General features: G+C 46.6%; 1 protein-coding gene and 1 long non-coding RNA gene across 4 annotated transcripts in view; one reads left to right on the forward strand and one right to left on the reverse strand.

Moving 5' to 3' along the window:
• Positions 1-3,065, reverse strand: part of LOC146823101 (thread biopolymer filament subunit gamma-like) — a 76,075-nt gene extending 73,010 nt beyond the window's left edge. For both annotated transcript variants that reach the window (XM_085607353.1, XM_085607352.1), the window contains exon 1: positions 2,149-3,065. In XM_085607353.1, coding sequence (XP_085463479.1) covers positions 2,149-2,969 — 821 coding nt within the window. In that variant the 5' untranslated portion in view covers positions 2,970-3,065. The remainder of the gene's footprint in view (positions 1-2,148) is intronic.
• The window catches only part of LOC146823099 (uncharacterized), a 340,269-nt gene that overhangs the window by 277,084 nt on the left and 46,638 nt on the right, over positions 1-16,547 (forward strand). Inside the window, exon 2 of one of the 2 annotated variants that reach the window (XR_014962139.1) lies at positions 7,653-7,745. The exons of the other annotated variant lie outside the window; for it this stretch is intronic. This is a non-coding gene — a long non-coding RNA (uncharacterized LOC146823099). The remainder of the gene's footprint in view (positions 1-7,652; positions 7,746-16,547) is intronic. 2 annotated transcript variants of the gene reach the window in all.

A 16,547-nucleotide genomic window follows, 5' to 3' on the forward strand; every position in this document is an offset into this window, starting at 1 on the left:
TTTTTTCATTTGTTTACGAAGATTTATATAGCGCGAACTTGACCCGGTATCGGGTATCAGAGCGCTTTACATAGCACCAGTTGAGTTACATGAGGACAAATTCATTTTTTTGTTAGGCACGGTAAGATTAAGTGATTTGCCCAGAATCACAGGATGTTCAGCGTCGTTGCCGAGACTCGAACCCGGTTCCCCAGATTCCAGCTCGACCTCTCTAGCCGTTAGGCCAACTCCTCCCCCCAGATGGTCCCTATACCCTCTGAAGAAAAAACCCTCGGGTGCTTAACTGAGCTCCACCTCTCGGGAGGTCCACCCTTAGCTTGTGCCCGCTGGCCTTTTTCCCCGTGTTCCTGTACCATGGCACAGGCCTGTGGTAAACCTTATTCCCTCATTTGCATGGGGCCGTCCAGTGATTAATTTGAGCTAGAAGATGCAGGTGGGGCGCACCAACACTCATTTTTGGGGATTGACCAACACTTATTTTTAGTCATCAGACTTTGACCTCGAAAAAGAGAGAGAAATGCAGCAAAGGGGAAAGAAGGAGGAAGAGAAAGAGGAAAAACGTTGACAAATGGAGAAAGTGGTGTGAAAAAGGGTGAGAGAAAGGCAGCAAAGGGGGAAAGAAGGAGGAAGAGAGAACTCCCACAAAGGGAAAAAGTAGTGTGAGAAAGGCAGCAAAGGGGGAAAGAAGGAGGAAGAGGAAGAGGAAAAACGTTGACAAAGGGAGAAAGTAGTGTGAAAAAGGGTGAGAGAAAGGCAGCAAAGGGGAAAGAAGGAGGAAGAGAGAACTCTGACAAAGGGAAAAAGTAGTGTGAAAAAGGGTGAGAGAAAGGCAGCAAAGGGGAAAGAAGGAGGAAGAGAGAACTCTGACAAAGGGAAAAAGTAGTGTGAAAAAGGGTGAGAGAAAGGCAGCAAAGGGGAAAGAAGGAGGAAGAGAAAGAGGAAAAACGTTGACAAAGGGAGAAAGTGGTGTGAAAAAGGGTGAGATAAAGGCAGCAAAGGGGGAAAGAAGGAGGAAGAGAGAACTCTGATAAAGGGAAACAGTAGTGTGAAAAAGGGTGAGAGAAATGCAGCAAAGGGGAAAGAAGGAGGAAGAGAAAGAGGAAAAACGTTGACAAAGGGAGAAAGTAGTGTGGAAAAGGAGCTGGAAGAGTGAGAGAAAAGGACAAGGAGAGAATGTTGGTGGACTACACAGAGCTGGTGTATTTGGCAATCCTGACATTAGGCAGTGGCGCAGCTGGGCTCCTGAGAAAAATGTGGGCCCGGCACTCGTTCTTTTCCAGATTAAGCACTGGGGCCACCCCAAGCATTACATTCATATTTTAAGCTATTTATTACTTATTTTAATTATTTTAAAGTTATTTTTTTACTTAATAATTAGTTACATTTAACTTAAAACGTAACTAACATAACTTTAACTATACACACACTCTCTCTCTCCCCCCCCATCCCACATCTGTACATGGTTGTATGTTAATCAGACAGAACTCAAAGTTGAGTCTGACAAACGTAATTTGACTAAGGGACAGCTTGACTAATGGTCGGGTCAAATTAAGTAGAACTTTTAGCCAATTGAAAGCCGAAGCAGTACTAATAAAAGAAGTGAGAAAAAAGTAGGAGGATGGGGGGGGGGGGGGGGGTTTCTCCTCCTTAAAGAAAGTTTAGGGGAAAAGCATGACCAAAAAGGATCTTCCTGTGATATTGTTGTATGACTGTATCCTATTGCACTTAATTTTGTTTTGTTTGTATTTTAAAATGTGAATATTATTTTTTTATTAAAAGAGAAATGAAAAAGGGAAATAACGTTATGCAGTTGTCAGATTGAATTAGACGAATCCACTCCCACAACACACATCAACATTATTACAAGTTAGCATTCACCAGGCCAAGTTTAGGGAGGTACAAAATGTCAAGCTGATACTCAGGGTAATTAATGGTAACAATAATAAACCATTTGCCTTCTTTTTTGTGGTTCATGATGTCATCAAACACTTTGAAGACAATACAAGACGTAGTACATGGTAAACCATTGTATATGTGAATGCATCTTTGATACCTTTAAAGTGAGCAACAAGTAGAGGGACGACATTTTTTTTAATCGACAGGCAGGGTGAGATTATTCTTTAAAATTGAATATTTAAAGTTTCATACTTAGCCTTGAGTTCTTCCGCCGCTCCCCTGGTGTTATCCAGCTCAATTTCAAGCCTGATGTTCTCTAGGGTGATGTTCTCCACGTTGGTCCTCAGGTCGATGAGCTGGGCCTCGTAGTTGACCGGGGCGGAGGGGTCCCCTCCGCCAGAGACTGGGGCGCCTCCTGTCAAGCTGTCCAGCTGGGCCTGTAAGGTTATGTTCTCCATTTGCAGATGCTTGACCTTCTCCACATAGCTCTGGAAGCGGTCATTCAGCCCTGACAGGGTCTGCTTTAGAGCTGCACTTGATGGCAAACTGGGCCCACGCGGTGCAAAGCTCCCGCCAAAACCTAGAGCAGAGCCCTGGCTCAGGCCGGTGGACATCAGGGCACGACCCATTGCAAATGCAGGGCCCGGCCCAGCTCCAAATCCAGCCCCTCCACCAAACCCAGCCCCTCCACCGAACCCAGCCCCTCCACCAAATCCAGCCCCTCCACCAAACCCAGCCCCTCCACCAAACCCAGCACCTCCACCTAATCCAGCCCCTAGCCCAAGGGCATACCCGCCACCAAGACCAGCCCCTCCACCAAACCCATAACCACTTCCATACCCACTGCCAAAGCCACCACCACCACCAGATCCTCCAAGTCCGCCTGCAAGCCCCAGAGAATATGAGCCACCCCCTAAGGACAAGCTTGACATACCAGAGACCAGTCCACCGGCACCACCACCCCCACCGCCGCCCAGGGCACCTGCAGCCCACGATCCACCCCCACCAGAGCTGGACCTCACTGAGGAACTAAAGGAAACTCCTTGTCGGGAGACAGAGCTGGAGAGAGACATGGCAGCGGGCGCAATGGAAACCAGCAATCTATAGAATTATCTTTGCCAAGCAAGAGTGGGAGGGCTCTAGGCAGTCAGGACTGAGGGCACAATAACCTAGCTCCTCGGCAATTTATACTTTTCTCTTTTTTGTGTCACGCCTTCCCATCCCAGGGCAGCCATTCACTGGGGCGAACAAGCTTCCTTCTGTCAATCACTCCTCGCAAGCGTCTGCCCTCAAGCAAGCCACGCTTCACCAGAAATTAAATCATTCCTATATGATATCTGTCGAAAGTTTATTGCCGGTGGTGGGTGAAATGAAGTAATTTCTCCCAGGCCAGCGTTTTATGAAAACTGTGTTTGTTGTAACATGAAATCATCCCTGCCCTAGAGCTGAAAAGTTTGCTGATTCCGTGATAAGCAGCATTTTAGTGAAGCACAAAAACACGCGAATAACTTGACACCCTACGTTCTTTATTTTTGTGAAATTATTTCAACCCAAGGGTCCGTGGATATCAAAGGAATCCTCGTGCCCACAAAGTATGCGGTGTACCTGGAAGATTATATTGCTGTTTTCTAGGGGGATTCTGACCGAGGTTTGCGTCACTCTGTGCTTGCGGTGATAGCAAACGCCAGGCTCGACGACTGAAAGTCTATTTTGTGCTCCCCCCCTCCCAAATATCAGCCGTGTTGTCATGTCAGTCAGAGACTGATAAGAGGCCTCAGAAGAAAGTGTGGGGGCTTTTCTGTGAGTTTTTAACCAGGTCATGGTTTTTCCTCCCTGTTCTTTCTCCGTTTTCTCACTCAGACTGAGAGCTAACCTGCGGGGTCAGAGTTCACACAGAGGGGCAGATTTACAAGAAAGTGACGCATCTGTACAGATGTGTCACTTTCCCTGCGCCACCCTTAGAAACCCTTGTGCCACCATACATGCGCCGTATTTACAATGCGGCGCACTATGGCGCAAGGATTGACAGATGCGTCAGAATTCTGACGCATCTGTTGGTGGAAAAGTCGCGCATTGCTGGAGTCGTGTCGCAAGCACGACGCAACTCCAGCAATGCGTGTTGAGGCCTATTCCCACTACACTGCGTCACTACTTACGCCTGCTTGAAGCAGGCGTAAGGTTTTGACGCAGTGACGTCCTAAAAGTGGCGCAGTGAAATCTTGTAGATTTCACTGAGTCACTTTTACGAGGCCTTCCTGCGTGAGAACCCTGCATACATTGGGGCAGATTTATGAGCCCCTTGCGCCACTTTTGCGTCACTTTTCCCATGTTAAAAGTGACGCAAAAGTGGCGCAAGGGGCTCATAAATCTGCCCCATTATACCTGACACAGGTATAATGTGACGCAGAGCTTTACAAGGTGACGCATCTCCCTAGATGCGTCACTTTGTAAATAGGCCGCATTGTTTGCGCCGCTGTTGCGTCAAAAAATGGACTCAACTGCAGCGCAAAAGTCACAAAAGGGGCTTGTAAATCTGCCCCAGAGTTCTTGCCTCAGACTTTCCCGGTGTCGGATTAACCCTGTGGAGGACCCTAGACAGTCGAAATTTCGCCCCCAGCAAATTATCACCTAATACGTTTTTAATTTTAGCAACCAACAATTTGATTATAACACTGCATTACATTAATACAGCATTTCCTCTATATATTCTTTAATTTGAAAGTTTTCGTTTCTTTGAGTTGATTAATTCTTTTCTATCTTTTGTAAATCATTTAATAAAGCTTGATTGTAATTTTCTTTCAACGTCAAATCAATATTATTTTGATCCGTTGTCGCGTGGCCCCTAAAAGGAGTGGGGCCCATAGACCGGAGCCTACTTTGCCTATTTGGTGATCCGGAAGTGCATTTTCCCCTTCCCATTAGTCAGGCCTGGTGGAGGAATGCAGCTCAGTCCCAATGCGCCTCATTTTGGAAGTTGGGGTGTTCTCCTGCAGCGGATTGAACAGCAGGACTGGAGAGTGGCAAGGGGGCAGCAGAACAGTTCAGAGGTGGGCATGACGTGACGTTCAGCCATATCCACAGGCCCGGTTCTAGAGGGTGGGCCGGGTGGGCCAGGCCCACCCAAACTTGTGACTGGCCCACCCAAACATGAGCCTTGGCCCTCGCAGTGAATCTGCCACCGATGTACAACAATAAAAAAAAATCAGATATCTAGTGATTTATGATCCTGCTGCAGAGCAACCATTTGTCTGTTGGTAGTTTTTAAATGCTGATAAACTGAATTTTATGTGGAATAGCTCAGTGGGTTACTGCCTTTGTCACAGATATCCTTGTGTTACTTGCAGTTCAGAAGTTACTATCCTAACATAGGACAGTGACCTATGAACTGCCATCAAAGAGCTGCATACAAACTTTGCTTTTTTGTGCTGTGATATAGTTAGAACATCTCCAGTCTTTCATTATTCTAATGTTGCTAATAAGAGTTTGTTTGGCAGTTATACATTTTTATCAGTAAAGACAACTCCCAACCACCTGAGTACTCTTTAAATCCTGAGTTTGTGCTTCTCCAAACCAAACCCTCGTAAAATATATTGCCCACTAGTATGGATGACATTTGATTACTACACCTTGTAATCCTCATTGGATTTTGTGACATTCCCCGTAGACTGATTTATTGTCTCTGTATAACGTGTGCTGTTATGTAAAGTACTGTGACACCCTACACTGATATGAGTAGCGCTATACAACAAATGAAATGGATATGAGAGAGGGGCAACGGAGAGATGAGCACTGGTGGAGGGTGGCAGTGAGGAAATCCGAGGAGGCGGTCAAGGGGATGGCGGGAGCTACAGAGAGATGAGGAGTGCTGGTGGAGGGTGGCAGTGAGGGAATCCGAGGAGGAGGTCACGTGGTGGGGGTGGAGCTACGGAGAGATGAGGGGCACTAGTGGAGGGTGGCAGTGAGGGTCAGAGGAGGAGGTCATGGGGTGAGGGTAACTACAGAGAGATGAGGAGCCCTGGCGGAGGGTGGCAGTGAGTGAATCCGAGGAGGAGGTCATGGGGAGGGGGGGGAACTACAGAGAGATGAGGGGCACTAATGGAGGGTGGCAGTGAGGGAATCCAAGGAGGAGGTCATGGTGTGGGGGAACTACAGAGAGATTAGGGGCACTAATGGAGGGTTGCAGTGAGGGAATCCGAGAAGGAGGTCATGGGGTGGGGGTACTACAGAGGGATGAGGGGCACTGGTGGAGGGTGGCAGTGAGGGAATCTGAGGAGGAGGTCATGGGGGAGGCTATGGAGAGATGAGGGGCGCTGGTGGAGGGTGGCAGTGAGGTAATCTGAGGGGGAGGTCATGGGGTGGGGGGACTACAGAGAGATGAAGGGCACTGGTGGAGAATGGCAGTGAGGGAAGCCGAGGAGGTGGTCATGGCGTGGGGGGAACTACAGAGAGATGAGGGGCACTAGTGGAGGGTGGTAGTGAGGGAATCCGATGAGGGGGTCATGGGGTGGAGGGGAACTACAGAGAGATGAGGGGCACTGGTGGACGGTGGCAGTGAGGGAATCCAAGGAGGAGGTCATGGGGTGGGGGAACTACGGAGAGATGAGGGGCAATGGTGGAGGGTGGCAGTGAGGGAATCTGAGGAGGAGGTCATGGGGTGGGGGAACTACGGAGACATGAGGGGAGCTGGTGGAGGGTAGCAGTGAGGGAATCTGAGGAGGAGGCCATGAGGGGGAGGGGCTACGGAGAGATGAAGGGCAATGTTGAAGGGTGGTAGTTAAGTTATCTACAGAGAAAGAGGTAATTGGTGGGGCGCCAAAAAAGACTTCCACACCAGCACTAAAGCCGGCCCTGTCATGGCCTCTCTGTTTTCGTTTATTTAATTAATAGTCAGATGATTAGCACAACTGTGGAGCATACTTTACAGTGCATGCTAATTACATTTACTGCTATATTCAGTGTTATAAATTTGAAGGTGATTTTACTATTCTTTTCGACTGGGAATAATGAAAGTGGAGCTGAATGGTGGCTGATATTGGGCTGGGGCCCAAGGTCAGCTGTGAGATAAGGGGCAATGGAGAGGGATGGTAGAAAAGTGGATAATCAAGCCTGTAAGGGAGCGCGCTGCAGAATCGGGGGTTCAGGTGGAGGTAGTAATGAAGAGGGTTTCTGCCTGAAGGCCCACACAGAGGGAACCCGAGTAGTGTCACTTGCCTGATACTCCCACCTTAGAAACCTCCTCTTCCCATCAAAGGGACATTACATGGAAAAAAACACTTTTTGAGAGTGATAACATTTAGAAAGAGACTGGGAAAAGAGTGCATTTTACTGGGCCTTGTAAGACTAAGGAGAGATAAAACAGGGCCCAGAAGCAGACCTGGCTAGATATATAAGCGATAAATCTGGCCAGCAGTGACCCACCCGAATGCACCCTTGGCCCACCCAAATAAAAATTCCTGGACCGGGCCTGCATATCCAACATGGCGGCAGTCATAATTCTTCAATTCGTCTTCATGGAGCAGTTTCCACCGGCCCCCTAAAAGGGCCTGCTAGAGGGATTACTTCCAGGGGCAGGCAAGAAGGGCCAGTATATAGCATCCTGAAGAGCAGTTTACAGCCCCTGGCAGCACTGCGAGGTGAGAGAGACAGTTCATCAACCAGCCTTAAACTCCATCCTCCCCTTGCCCAGTCCCTATACTGCAATATTTAGCTTTGTGGCCTGGAACTGAATATGTTTCTTTCATTCTTCCTTATTACAGTTCTCTCCTCTGTTCAGATCTCAAGGGATCTGCTTGATACTTTATCCTGTTAACTCTGGGTCAGCTGCATCAGACCAAAAGTCCCAGAAGGCGGTAAGTTCAACTATACATAAATTGTGTTGTGTCTTTAGAAGAGGAAGTTGCACAATGTCCCCTCTCTCGTTTTTGGCACAAACTACCACAAAGTCCATAGCATAGGCATTGTGGGTTTCTCTGTCTCTGGCATAATTCTACACGTGTCTGAATGGCAGAGAAGTATCCCTTTATTGTGACAAATGACCCTGCATAGCTCCTGGTGTTACCTTCAAAAGGTATTTCCAAACATTGCCATTGCTGTGAATGTGCTATGAAGAGTAGTGAAGGTGGGCCTCTTCAGTGAAGAAAAAAACAACCAAGTAATTCACAACACTTTTTGCGCACTAACATAGGTGTGGGAAAGAAGTCTACTCTGCTCAGGTAAGTGACTTCTTCTTAAGATCTGCATTTGCAGGACGACCACGTAGAATGACTTCAGCAACCTGTAGGGCTGGCCCCAAAAGTAACCCCCCCCACCAAACATTTTTACTCAGATCACAAATCTTAAAAACAATCCAGCCCTCTCTTCACTACTACAAATAAAAAGCAACAATATTTAGGATGGCCCAACAGTGTGCAAAAATAGCATATTGGAAACAAAAGTAGTTATAATCAATGGAATTTTGCAATCACGTGAATGCAAAAATTCCGACAATCTCTTTTGCAGACTAAGGGAATTTTTAACTTCCTGTTATTTTGAAATGAGGTTTTCTTTCCAATGTCCTGTGTCTCCCTGGCCTTGGTGTTATCTTTTCCCACTACCCTTTGCTGATGCAGTAAAGGTCTGTTAGAGTGCCTTCTAGGGGAAAGGGCAACTCCTTGCCTTAGCCACAGTGCAACCCCGCACCTAACAACACACGCGGAAGGTGTCATATGCTTCCTTTAGATGGTCCCAAATAGGAGGAAGTACCACAAGGGCAAAAATGCGTCGCTGCCAATCTGGTAGTTCTTGATTGAAGATGGTGCAGCAGATAAGCCAGGCATTAAACACTTCATGTAGGCTTCACCTCTTTCTCAGTCTCCTTCCTACCGATCTTTCTCTGACATCCCTATTTCTGGCCTTAAGTCTTCCTTTAAAAGAAGATACAAGTAGGCTAGTCAAGTTATCCACAAGAAGATCTGAAAAGGATTCCAAATCCAAGGAGTAAAACAGGGACAAAAACAGAACACCATGGGTGGTGAACGAATAGTTGCTGTTCGTGTTTCCACTTGTGAGTGCCTCTTTTATTTACGATTCAAACAGGAAAAGTCAAACTTGATAATTGATCAAGAACTTCTGCTAAAGTTCTCTTGTCAAACCACCATCTTGGAAAGTGTTCTTCATAAGCTCGACCATGTCCCTTGTCTGAGTATGATAGCGTAGGCGTAAAAGTCCAAGAACTGGCCCAAATATGACATCCTTAGCCCTCTGCCAGTTTCAGTAGCATAGCCGCAGCCTTTACCAATCTTCCATCTGGTCACAAAACACCTTTCTTGGCGACCATGACCAAGGAACATTCACAGTGCCCCAGGTCACGCTGGCAACTAGGCAGATGTTGAGCACACTATCCAGCAACATGCTGCCTAAGTAAGTGATGCAGGCATAATTTTCATCTCCTCATGGACAGCCTCTAATAAGCTGTTGGTAAAGATGTGATTCCAGCTCACAAGGCAGGTCAAAGGGAGAATGAAAATACATTAAATCATAAACATCTGAGCAGAAGGGCTCATGAATGAAGACAGAATCATCATCCTTTCACCTGCGTGTGTAGTAGTCAGTCCCTCAATCAGCTTACCTGCATCTCTAAGGCAGGTTTCATGGGCTTACCAAATGCTTGTGAACATCTGAAGTCATTGAGATAGATTCCTTAGCAGCCTGTCTCTATCTCATGAGAATTAGAAAGGGGTCAAGCTCTTCTTCGTTGCAGCAGGACCTTTTGGACTGGCTGACAGCGTACAGACATGGCAAAAGCAACAGCAGGGGTGCCAAGCAAATCGTCAGCTGAGCCATGTGCTCAGTCCTAGAAGGATGTGGGCAGCATGCCAGATTCACAGTCTGGCATGCATCTTCAGCAACAGGGTCCACCTACATACTCAGTTCCCACAATATGCAGTGAGCTGCAAGGCAGAGCCAATTTACATTGCCAAACTGGAAATGTTGCGCAGATGGCTACTGCAAATCAGTGTCTGGTGCATCTATACAAATTCAAAGAATTAGCCAAAAAGACTGTGTCAGCCTCTCCCTCTTCAGAGAGGAGCTTGGGAAGGATTGAACATACCTAGAGGTGTAGGAGCTCATGTGAACACACTAGAAGCCCCTATGGTGGGAAACCATATTTATTCCCTCTGGACAGACGAATACTAAGAACAGGGGCAGAAACAAGAAACGGGGCTGGGGATGTCCTTTGCCAGTATTATACACTTTAAGTAACAACCTACTACACTTACTGGAACATAGGACGGGGCTATCAGGGTCTGTCCTAAATTGGTTCGCCATGTTTCTCCACAACAGAACTCAAAGATTCAGGGTTAATCAGTCCCTGTCTAGGTCCACTCCGATCACACTAAGGGTTTCACAGGGGTCCTTGCTCTCGCCCACTCTTTTTAATTTGTTCATGGAGCCTTTAAGTGAAATTCTTCTACCATACCCCATCCACTATCACATGTAAGCCGATGACACCCAATTGTACCTGAAAGTCTCCTCCCACGAAGACATCATGTCCCTCAACTTAACTCTACAAAAAATCCAAAACTGGCTGTCATGTAACCACCTTAAACAAAACACTCTCAAATCGGAATTCCTCTTAATCGCCCCACCCAAACAGTCATATGATATCGAGGAATGGATGAAGCAACTAACAGCTCTTAACTGCTTGCCACACGTTATAGATTCCGCAAGTTCACTGGAATTAATTCTAGACAAGATTCTGAACATGTAGAAGCACATCAGTGCTGCCACCAAAAGAGTGAACTTCCAAATGTACCTCTTAAGGAAAATAAAAACCTTCCTCCCCCTAAATGACTTTAAGTCTGCCAAAAGCCATAGTGATTCCAAAATTGGACATTGGAAGTGCGACTCTCTACGACCTACCCAAATCCAAGACGGCTCAGTTAAGGGCCTCTCTTAACTCTGCTACAAGGCTCTTAACACGATCTAAAAGAAACAACCACATCAACCCAATCTGAAATCTGTAAACTGGCTCCCCTATGAAGCAAGAATACAGTTAAAAATTGCCTGAATTACCCATAAATTCCTACACTTCAATACCCAGAGATACCTTGCAGATAAACTAGAGCTTTCAGGCTGATGCAGAAAAAGGAAGGAAAGAAATAGGACAGGTAGATTAAGGGGACGTTGGGCGAGAGAAGGTTAATATTGAGAGAGAAGAGATATTATATGGAAGAACTGAGGGAGAGGAAAGGAGAAGAAACAGGCGGTCTTAAGGGAAACAAGGTCAGAGAAATAAAGGATGGATAAGGATGACTGAGAGATAGGAAGGAAAAGGGGACCGAGTAAAGGATAGAGAGATGAGAGGATGAAAAGAGAGTAGAGATGCATGAGGGATGATTTTAAGGACCTCTCGGCCGCATTTGATACAGTATTCCATGCCATTTTTCTAATCAGGTTAGAGTCTATTGGAATGAGCGGAACTGCCTTGACATGAGTACGCTTGTATCTTTCAAATAGAAGTCAAGCTGTTGGTCTACCCCGCTATCGCTCGAAAGCCAGGGCCATCAATCAGGGAGTGCCACAGGGGTCAACTATCATCCCAATTTTGTTTAACATTTACCTGGCCCCATTGATTAGACTTATTAAGTCTCACAACATGACCTTAATTAATTATGCTGATGATACTCAGCTCATCCTGTCTCTGGGCAGTAATATGCAACTATATCCTTTCCTGACTGCCTGAATTAAATTATCTCATGGCTCATCATCAACTCTCTAAAGTTTAAATGGGGGCAAGACTGAGATACTTTCTTGTACAGCTCATTCTAAGCCGAAGACTTTAGCCCTTAATCTCTGGCCTGGATCGTTTAACGAACCGGTGGCCGTGGTTAATTTGGTCCAGAACTTAGGAGTCACCTTTGATGACAAACTTAGTATGGAAACTCATATAAATAAACTGGCAGGAACCTGTTTTGAGCTGCTGACCGCTATTCGGAAGATCCTGCCAGTACTCGCTCCTTCTTCCAGAGCAATGGTTGCCAGCAGCGTCATTCTTAGTGGCCTGGATTACTGCAATGCCCTTCTTCTGGATGCTCCAGAATATCTTTTACATCGTCTATCTAGGGTCCCGAATGCAGCCACTCAACTTGCTTTAAATCTAGTTTTTCGCAGGGGTATGAGAGGCAATATTCTAGGAAATTGTTAACAATGAATGCATCAATTCGGGAGAAACAAAGAAAAAGTTAACGTCGTTGTTAAGGTTCTTTTGATTTTTATTCACGATGTGCTCTTGATACAAAACAGCCAACGCGTTTCGCCCAAACAAGGGCTTCTTCAGGGCTGCAAGGATCATACAACAAATAACAGCTGTCAGTATTGGAATTCTGTAGTAAAGTCTTTTTTTAAGACTGGTGCAGCTAAAGGGTGACAGCCTAATGTGATAAAAAGTTAAAGACAGTGGGGTAAAGTATTGTCCAGGAAGGAAGGGGACCCATAAGGCGGTGAGGAGAATACTGATTTGCATTTATGGAACCAAAGAGTGAAACAAAGACCGTGTCCGAAACCGGTGAGTTGAAAGCTGGAAAAATCAAAGTGAAACAGGGCCTTTGAAAGAAGTCACACATAGGGAAAATGTAGTGAGAAAGTCTCAAAAGAGAGCAACAGAAGGGCTAATTAGGAAAAAAGGGCTAATTGAAAAAAGGGGCGCTTACTACGGTAAGTAGAGAGGCAGCGCCTCAAATGGGAGTAATCGTTAATGAAAAAGTCTGGTCCGGGTTGGTACTAGATAATAGAAAGTGTAGACGATACCTAATAAGGTAGAATAGAAAGAAAAAAAGAGGGCTATATATCAGAGAAAAGTTCCGATAAAATCCGCGGTAAGGATTCAGTGTTCTAAACAGGAGATGAGATCAGGCTAGTTAAATAGAAAATCCATAGACGAGAGGATAAAAGTACAGTCACATTAGACAAAGTATTAAAGGGTATGCCCTACTCATTAAAATTGGCTTTACTACAGAATTCCAATACTGACAGCTGTTATTTGTTGTATGATCCTTGCAGCCCTGAAGAAGCCCTTGTTTGGGCGAAACGCGTTGGCTGTTTTGTATCAGGAGCACATCGTGAATAAAAATTAAAAGAACCTTTACAACGACGTTAACTTTTTCTTTGTTTCTCCCGAATTGATGCATTCATTGTAAACAATTGCCTAGAATATTGCCTCTCATACCCCTGTGAAAAACAAGATTATTTATGGTCATATCGCAGCTGGCCATTTGAGGCGGGCAATATCTTATTACTTTCTTGTGACTTGTCTAGGCAGTGCAGTCATCTATAACCCTGCTGCATGTTCTCCTCTCTTAAGTATATTGCTTTAAATCTACCCCCATATCTTCTGCCACTTTGGAATTAAGGGAGCTGCAATGGCTGTCACTCAAGCAAAGAATCTGGTTTAAATCCCTCTGCATGACGTTTATAGACTGCCATGGGATGGGCCCCCTTCCCCTTCAAAAGCGACTGAGAAGATATATCCTCAACAGAGCCCTCCGGTCTGCATCAGCCAATTTGCTCTCTGTACCGAAGTTTAGGAAATCCAGGCAAGGAGGAAGGACCTTTATGGTTTGTGAATACAAACTCTGGAATGCTCTTGCCGCCTCCTTAAGATCCATGTCTGACCTACTGAAGTTTAGGAGGGCACTGAGAACTTGGCTGTTCCCCAAGTAATCAGAACTCAGTCGCCTATCCCTGAGGCTATGTCACTACAGGTATTTTCCAATGGATATTGTTCCATTTCGTTTCCTCTATCTTCCCCAGCTGCTATGACCAGTGCCATGATTCCATTTGGTTACAGTACGCTTTATAAACTCTAAACTAAATAAATAAAATAAATAGGGAGGAGAGAGGGAAAGACTCATGAGACTGTTGGAGATCTGTTGCAAGCAAACACAACAAGCTGAAGGACGGAGTGCTGAAAGTTTTCAACTACTCACTCCCAGTCACGGATCTGGGTTTAATCCATTATTCTTTTGCTCGCTATGCCACCCCAGTTTGGACCCAGCCATAGTGAGCAAAAGAACAATGGATTAAACCCAGATCTGTGACTGGGGATGAGTAGTTGAAAAGTTTTAGTGCTTCGTCCATCATCTTGTTGTGTTTGCTATGTTCACCCTAAGTGGCCAAGGGTATGATCAGACGTGGGTCCCTTGCTCGCTGTGCCACTGGATTCAAGCTAGCCTGGGTGATGAGGGGTGAAACCCTGAAACAGGTCCCAGGATGCTTGTTTCCAGTCCAGGGAGGACCTGCATGGTAGTTCGGGCTGGACTGTTCCCATGAGGAACAGGGTCAAGACTGATTTGTATACGGATGGGTCCAAACTGGAGTGGCACAGTGAGCAAAAGAATGATGGATTAAACCCAGATCTGTGACTGGGGGTGAGTGGTTAAAAAGTTTCAGTACTCCGTCCATCATCTTGTTGTGTTTGCCCCGGAGAACTGTAGCTACCATTAGCGCAGTTAAATTAAAGCTGTCTTTTATTTCCAACTTGGATTGCAGGGACCCCATTTTCCATTCTAGTGATGATGTTAATCTTGCAACTCTAGTGTACGCTTGCCGCATATTCATGCTGTACAATATAGGAGGACATTTCTGCTCCTTGGGAGAATGAGCAGTTCAGGTCTGCATGGTATCAGAAGCAGTGTTAACTATTACTTGAAAAGGCACAACAACACAGGCAAGAGCACATCACAGGCATGGGAGCAGAGCTCTTTTGCCATGGGTGGTAACAGCTCCATGGGCATGAGAAGTAACACTAAAAGGCGAAAGCTTAAAACTTAAGAGCAAATCACACCATATGCAACTTTGCAGGCACCGGACATGGTCCTCATGGCTTGGAGCTCCTGGAAAGTCGGGACAGAGCACTCAAGCACCCTTCCTTCTGTCCCCAAACATGCTCATTGAAGACCTCCTGTCACGAGTCCGATAACGGACTGCGGACTTTGTTGCCCTTCGATTCTGACCCAGTTGTTTCACCCTTTGTGCAGGAAGGACAAGAGCCCTTTAAGGGAATCTCTCAGGCAGAATCCCCGGGGGTGTGGCCCACGACGTCATACCCAAGCGGCTTATCGGAGGAGCAGCGGGCGCAAACAAGAGGGCCGTCCTTCTTTCAGGAGACGGAAGCGGGTTTCCCCGGAGCAGGAGAGGTCGTGGCATGGACAGAGAGGAACAACAGAGGCGGAATAGCAGCGAGAAGAAGCAGAGCCGAAGAAGAGACCGAAGCAAGTACTGCTGTGGCGTGCAGAGACGACAAGCCGGGAGGCCAACGGGACTACGTTTCGCCCAGCCACCCCCCTGGAGGAGGGTGGCTTACTAAGGTACGGGCGACGCTACAGGGGCTTACGGGACACGGGAGGGGGAAGGACGTTGTATAGAGGGAGGAGGGAAGTCACGTCGGGGCTCACTCGGTGCTAGTCGAAGGTGACTTCTCCCCTCACTCCCCTTCCCTGAGAGAGAAACGCCAGTTTTTCCCTACGACTCACTCCGATCTATTTCTTTTGTTGTTTTATCCCCATCCACCCACGCCATTTCCATCAACGTTGGGGAGGTGACGTACCGAATATCCAACCCCAAGTCCTGGGGAAGACCTGGTGAAGACGGAACCTTTTCCAACCAGGAGTTCGGACCCCTGAAAGACCACAGCCTTTGACTTAATTTTTGTGCTCTTGACAAATTGTAGTTTGGAATAAAACAAAAATTGCTGAACTTTATCCCTCTCTCTTACAAACTTTCATTGGTTTGGCCAGCCTCCCTCTGGAAAAGATTCCGGATTGCGACAAAGTGGTGGAGAATGCCGGCATAGCTCCGTCACTACAAGATGGAGAACCTCATCTACCAGTTGAAGGAGAGCCAAACCAAACTAGAATGGGCCATCGAGCAGAGTACCAGTCAAGCAGAAAGGGACCGGACAGAATTTACCACCGCCATACAGGCCCAAGCGGACAACCTGTTGAAGCTGGCCGAAGGACAAAACCAGCTCCTTCTGGGACTGGGACAAGGGAGAACTCCCGCACCACCTGGCACGGTTATCCCACTACAAAAGTACATACCTGGGGAGGATCCCATAGCCTTTTTTCTTAATTTTAAACGGGCCGCTAGGGCCAGCGACAGATGGACCTTTTACCTGGCTCCCTTACTCACAGCAGAAGCACAGCCAGCATATCAGACCAGGGCACCCCTTTTGTGTCCCGTCTCATGAGAGAGATCTGTAAACAGCTAGATATACGGCACATCAAAACGTCCGTATACCACCCCCAAACAGACGGCCTCGTAGAGCGTTATATGGGAACCTGAAGCTTACATTAAAGAAGCTCCTGTCAGGGGATGGAAGAAATTGGGATCGGCTTCTTCCGTTAGCGCTCTTTCTGATCCGGAGTACTGTGCAGTCAAGCCTGGGTGTGTCCCCCTTTGAACTCTTATTCGGGAGGCGCCCTCGTACCCTCCTTGAAATCACAAAAGAGATGTGGGAAGAACAAGTTGTTGCGGAAGCACACGCTCTATTGGACTATGCAAACCAAGTGAAGGTACGACTTCACAAGCCAAGAACCCTGGCTCACGAGCAGTTGGATAAAGCCCAAACGAGACATAAGACACAATACGACAAGGGGACAAAGTGGAGGGAG

This window comes from Triturus cristatus, chromosome 5_2 (assembly GCF_964204655.1).
Source record: "Triturus cristatus chromosome 5_2, aTriCri1.1, whole genome shotgun sequence".
Taxonomy (NCBI): Eukaryota; Metazoa; Chordata; class Amphibia; order Caudata; family Salamandridae; genus Triturus; species Triturus cristatus.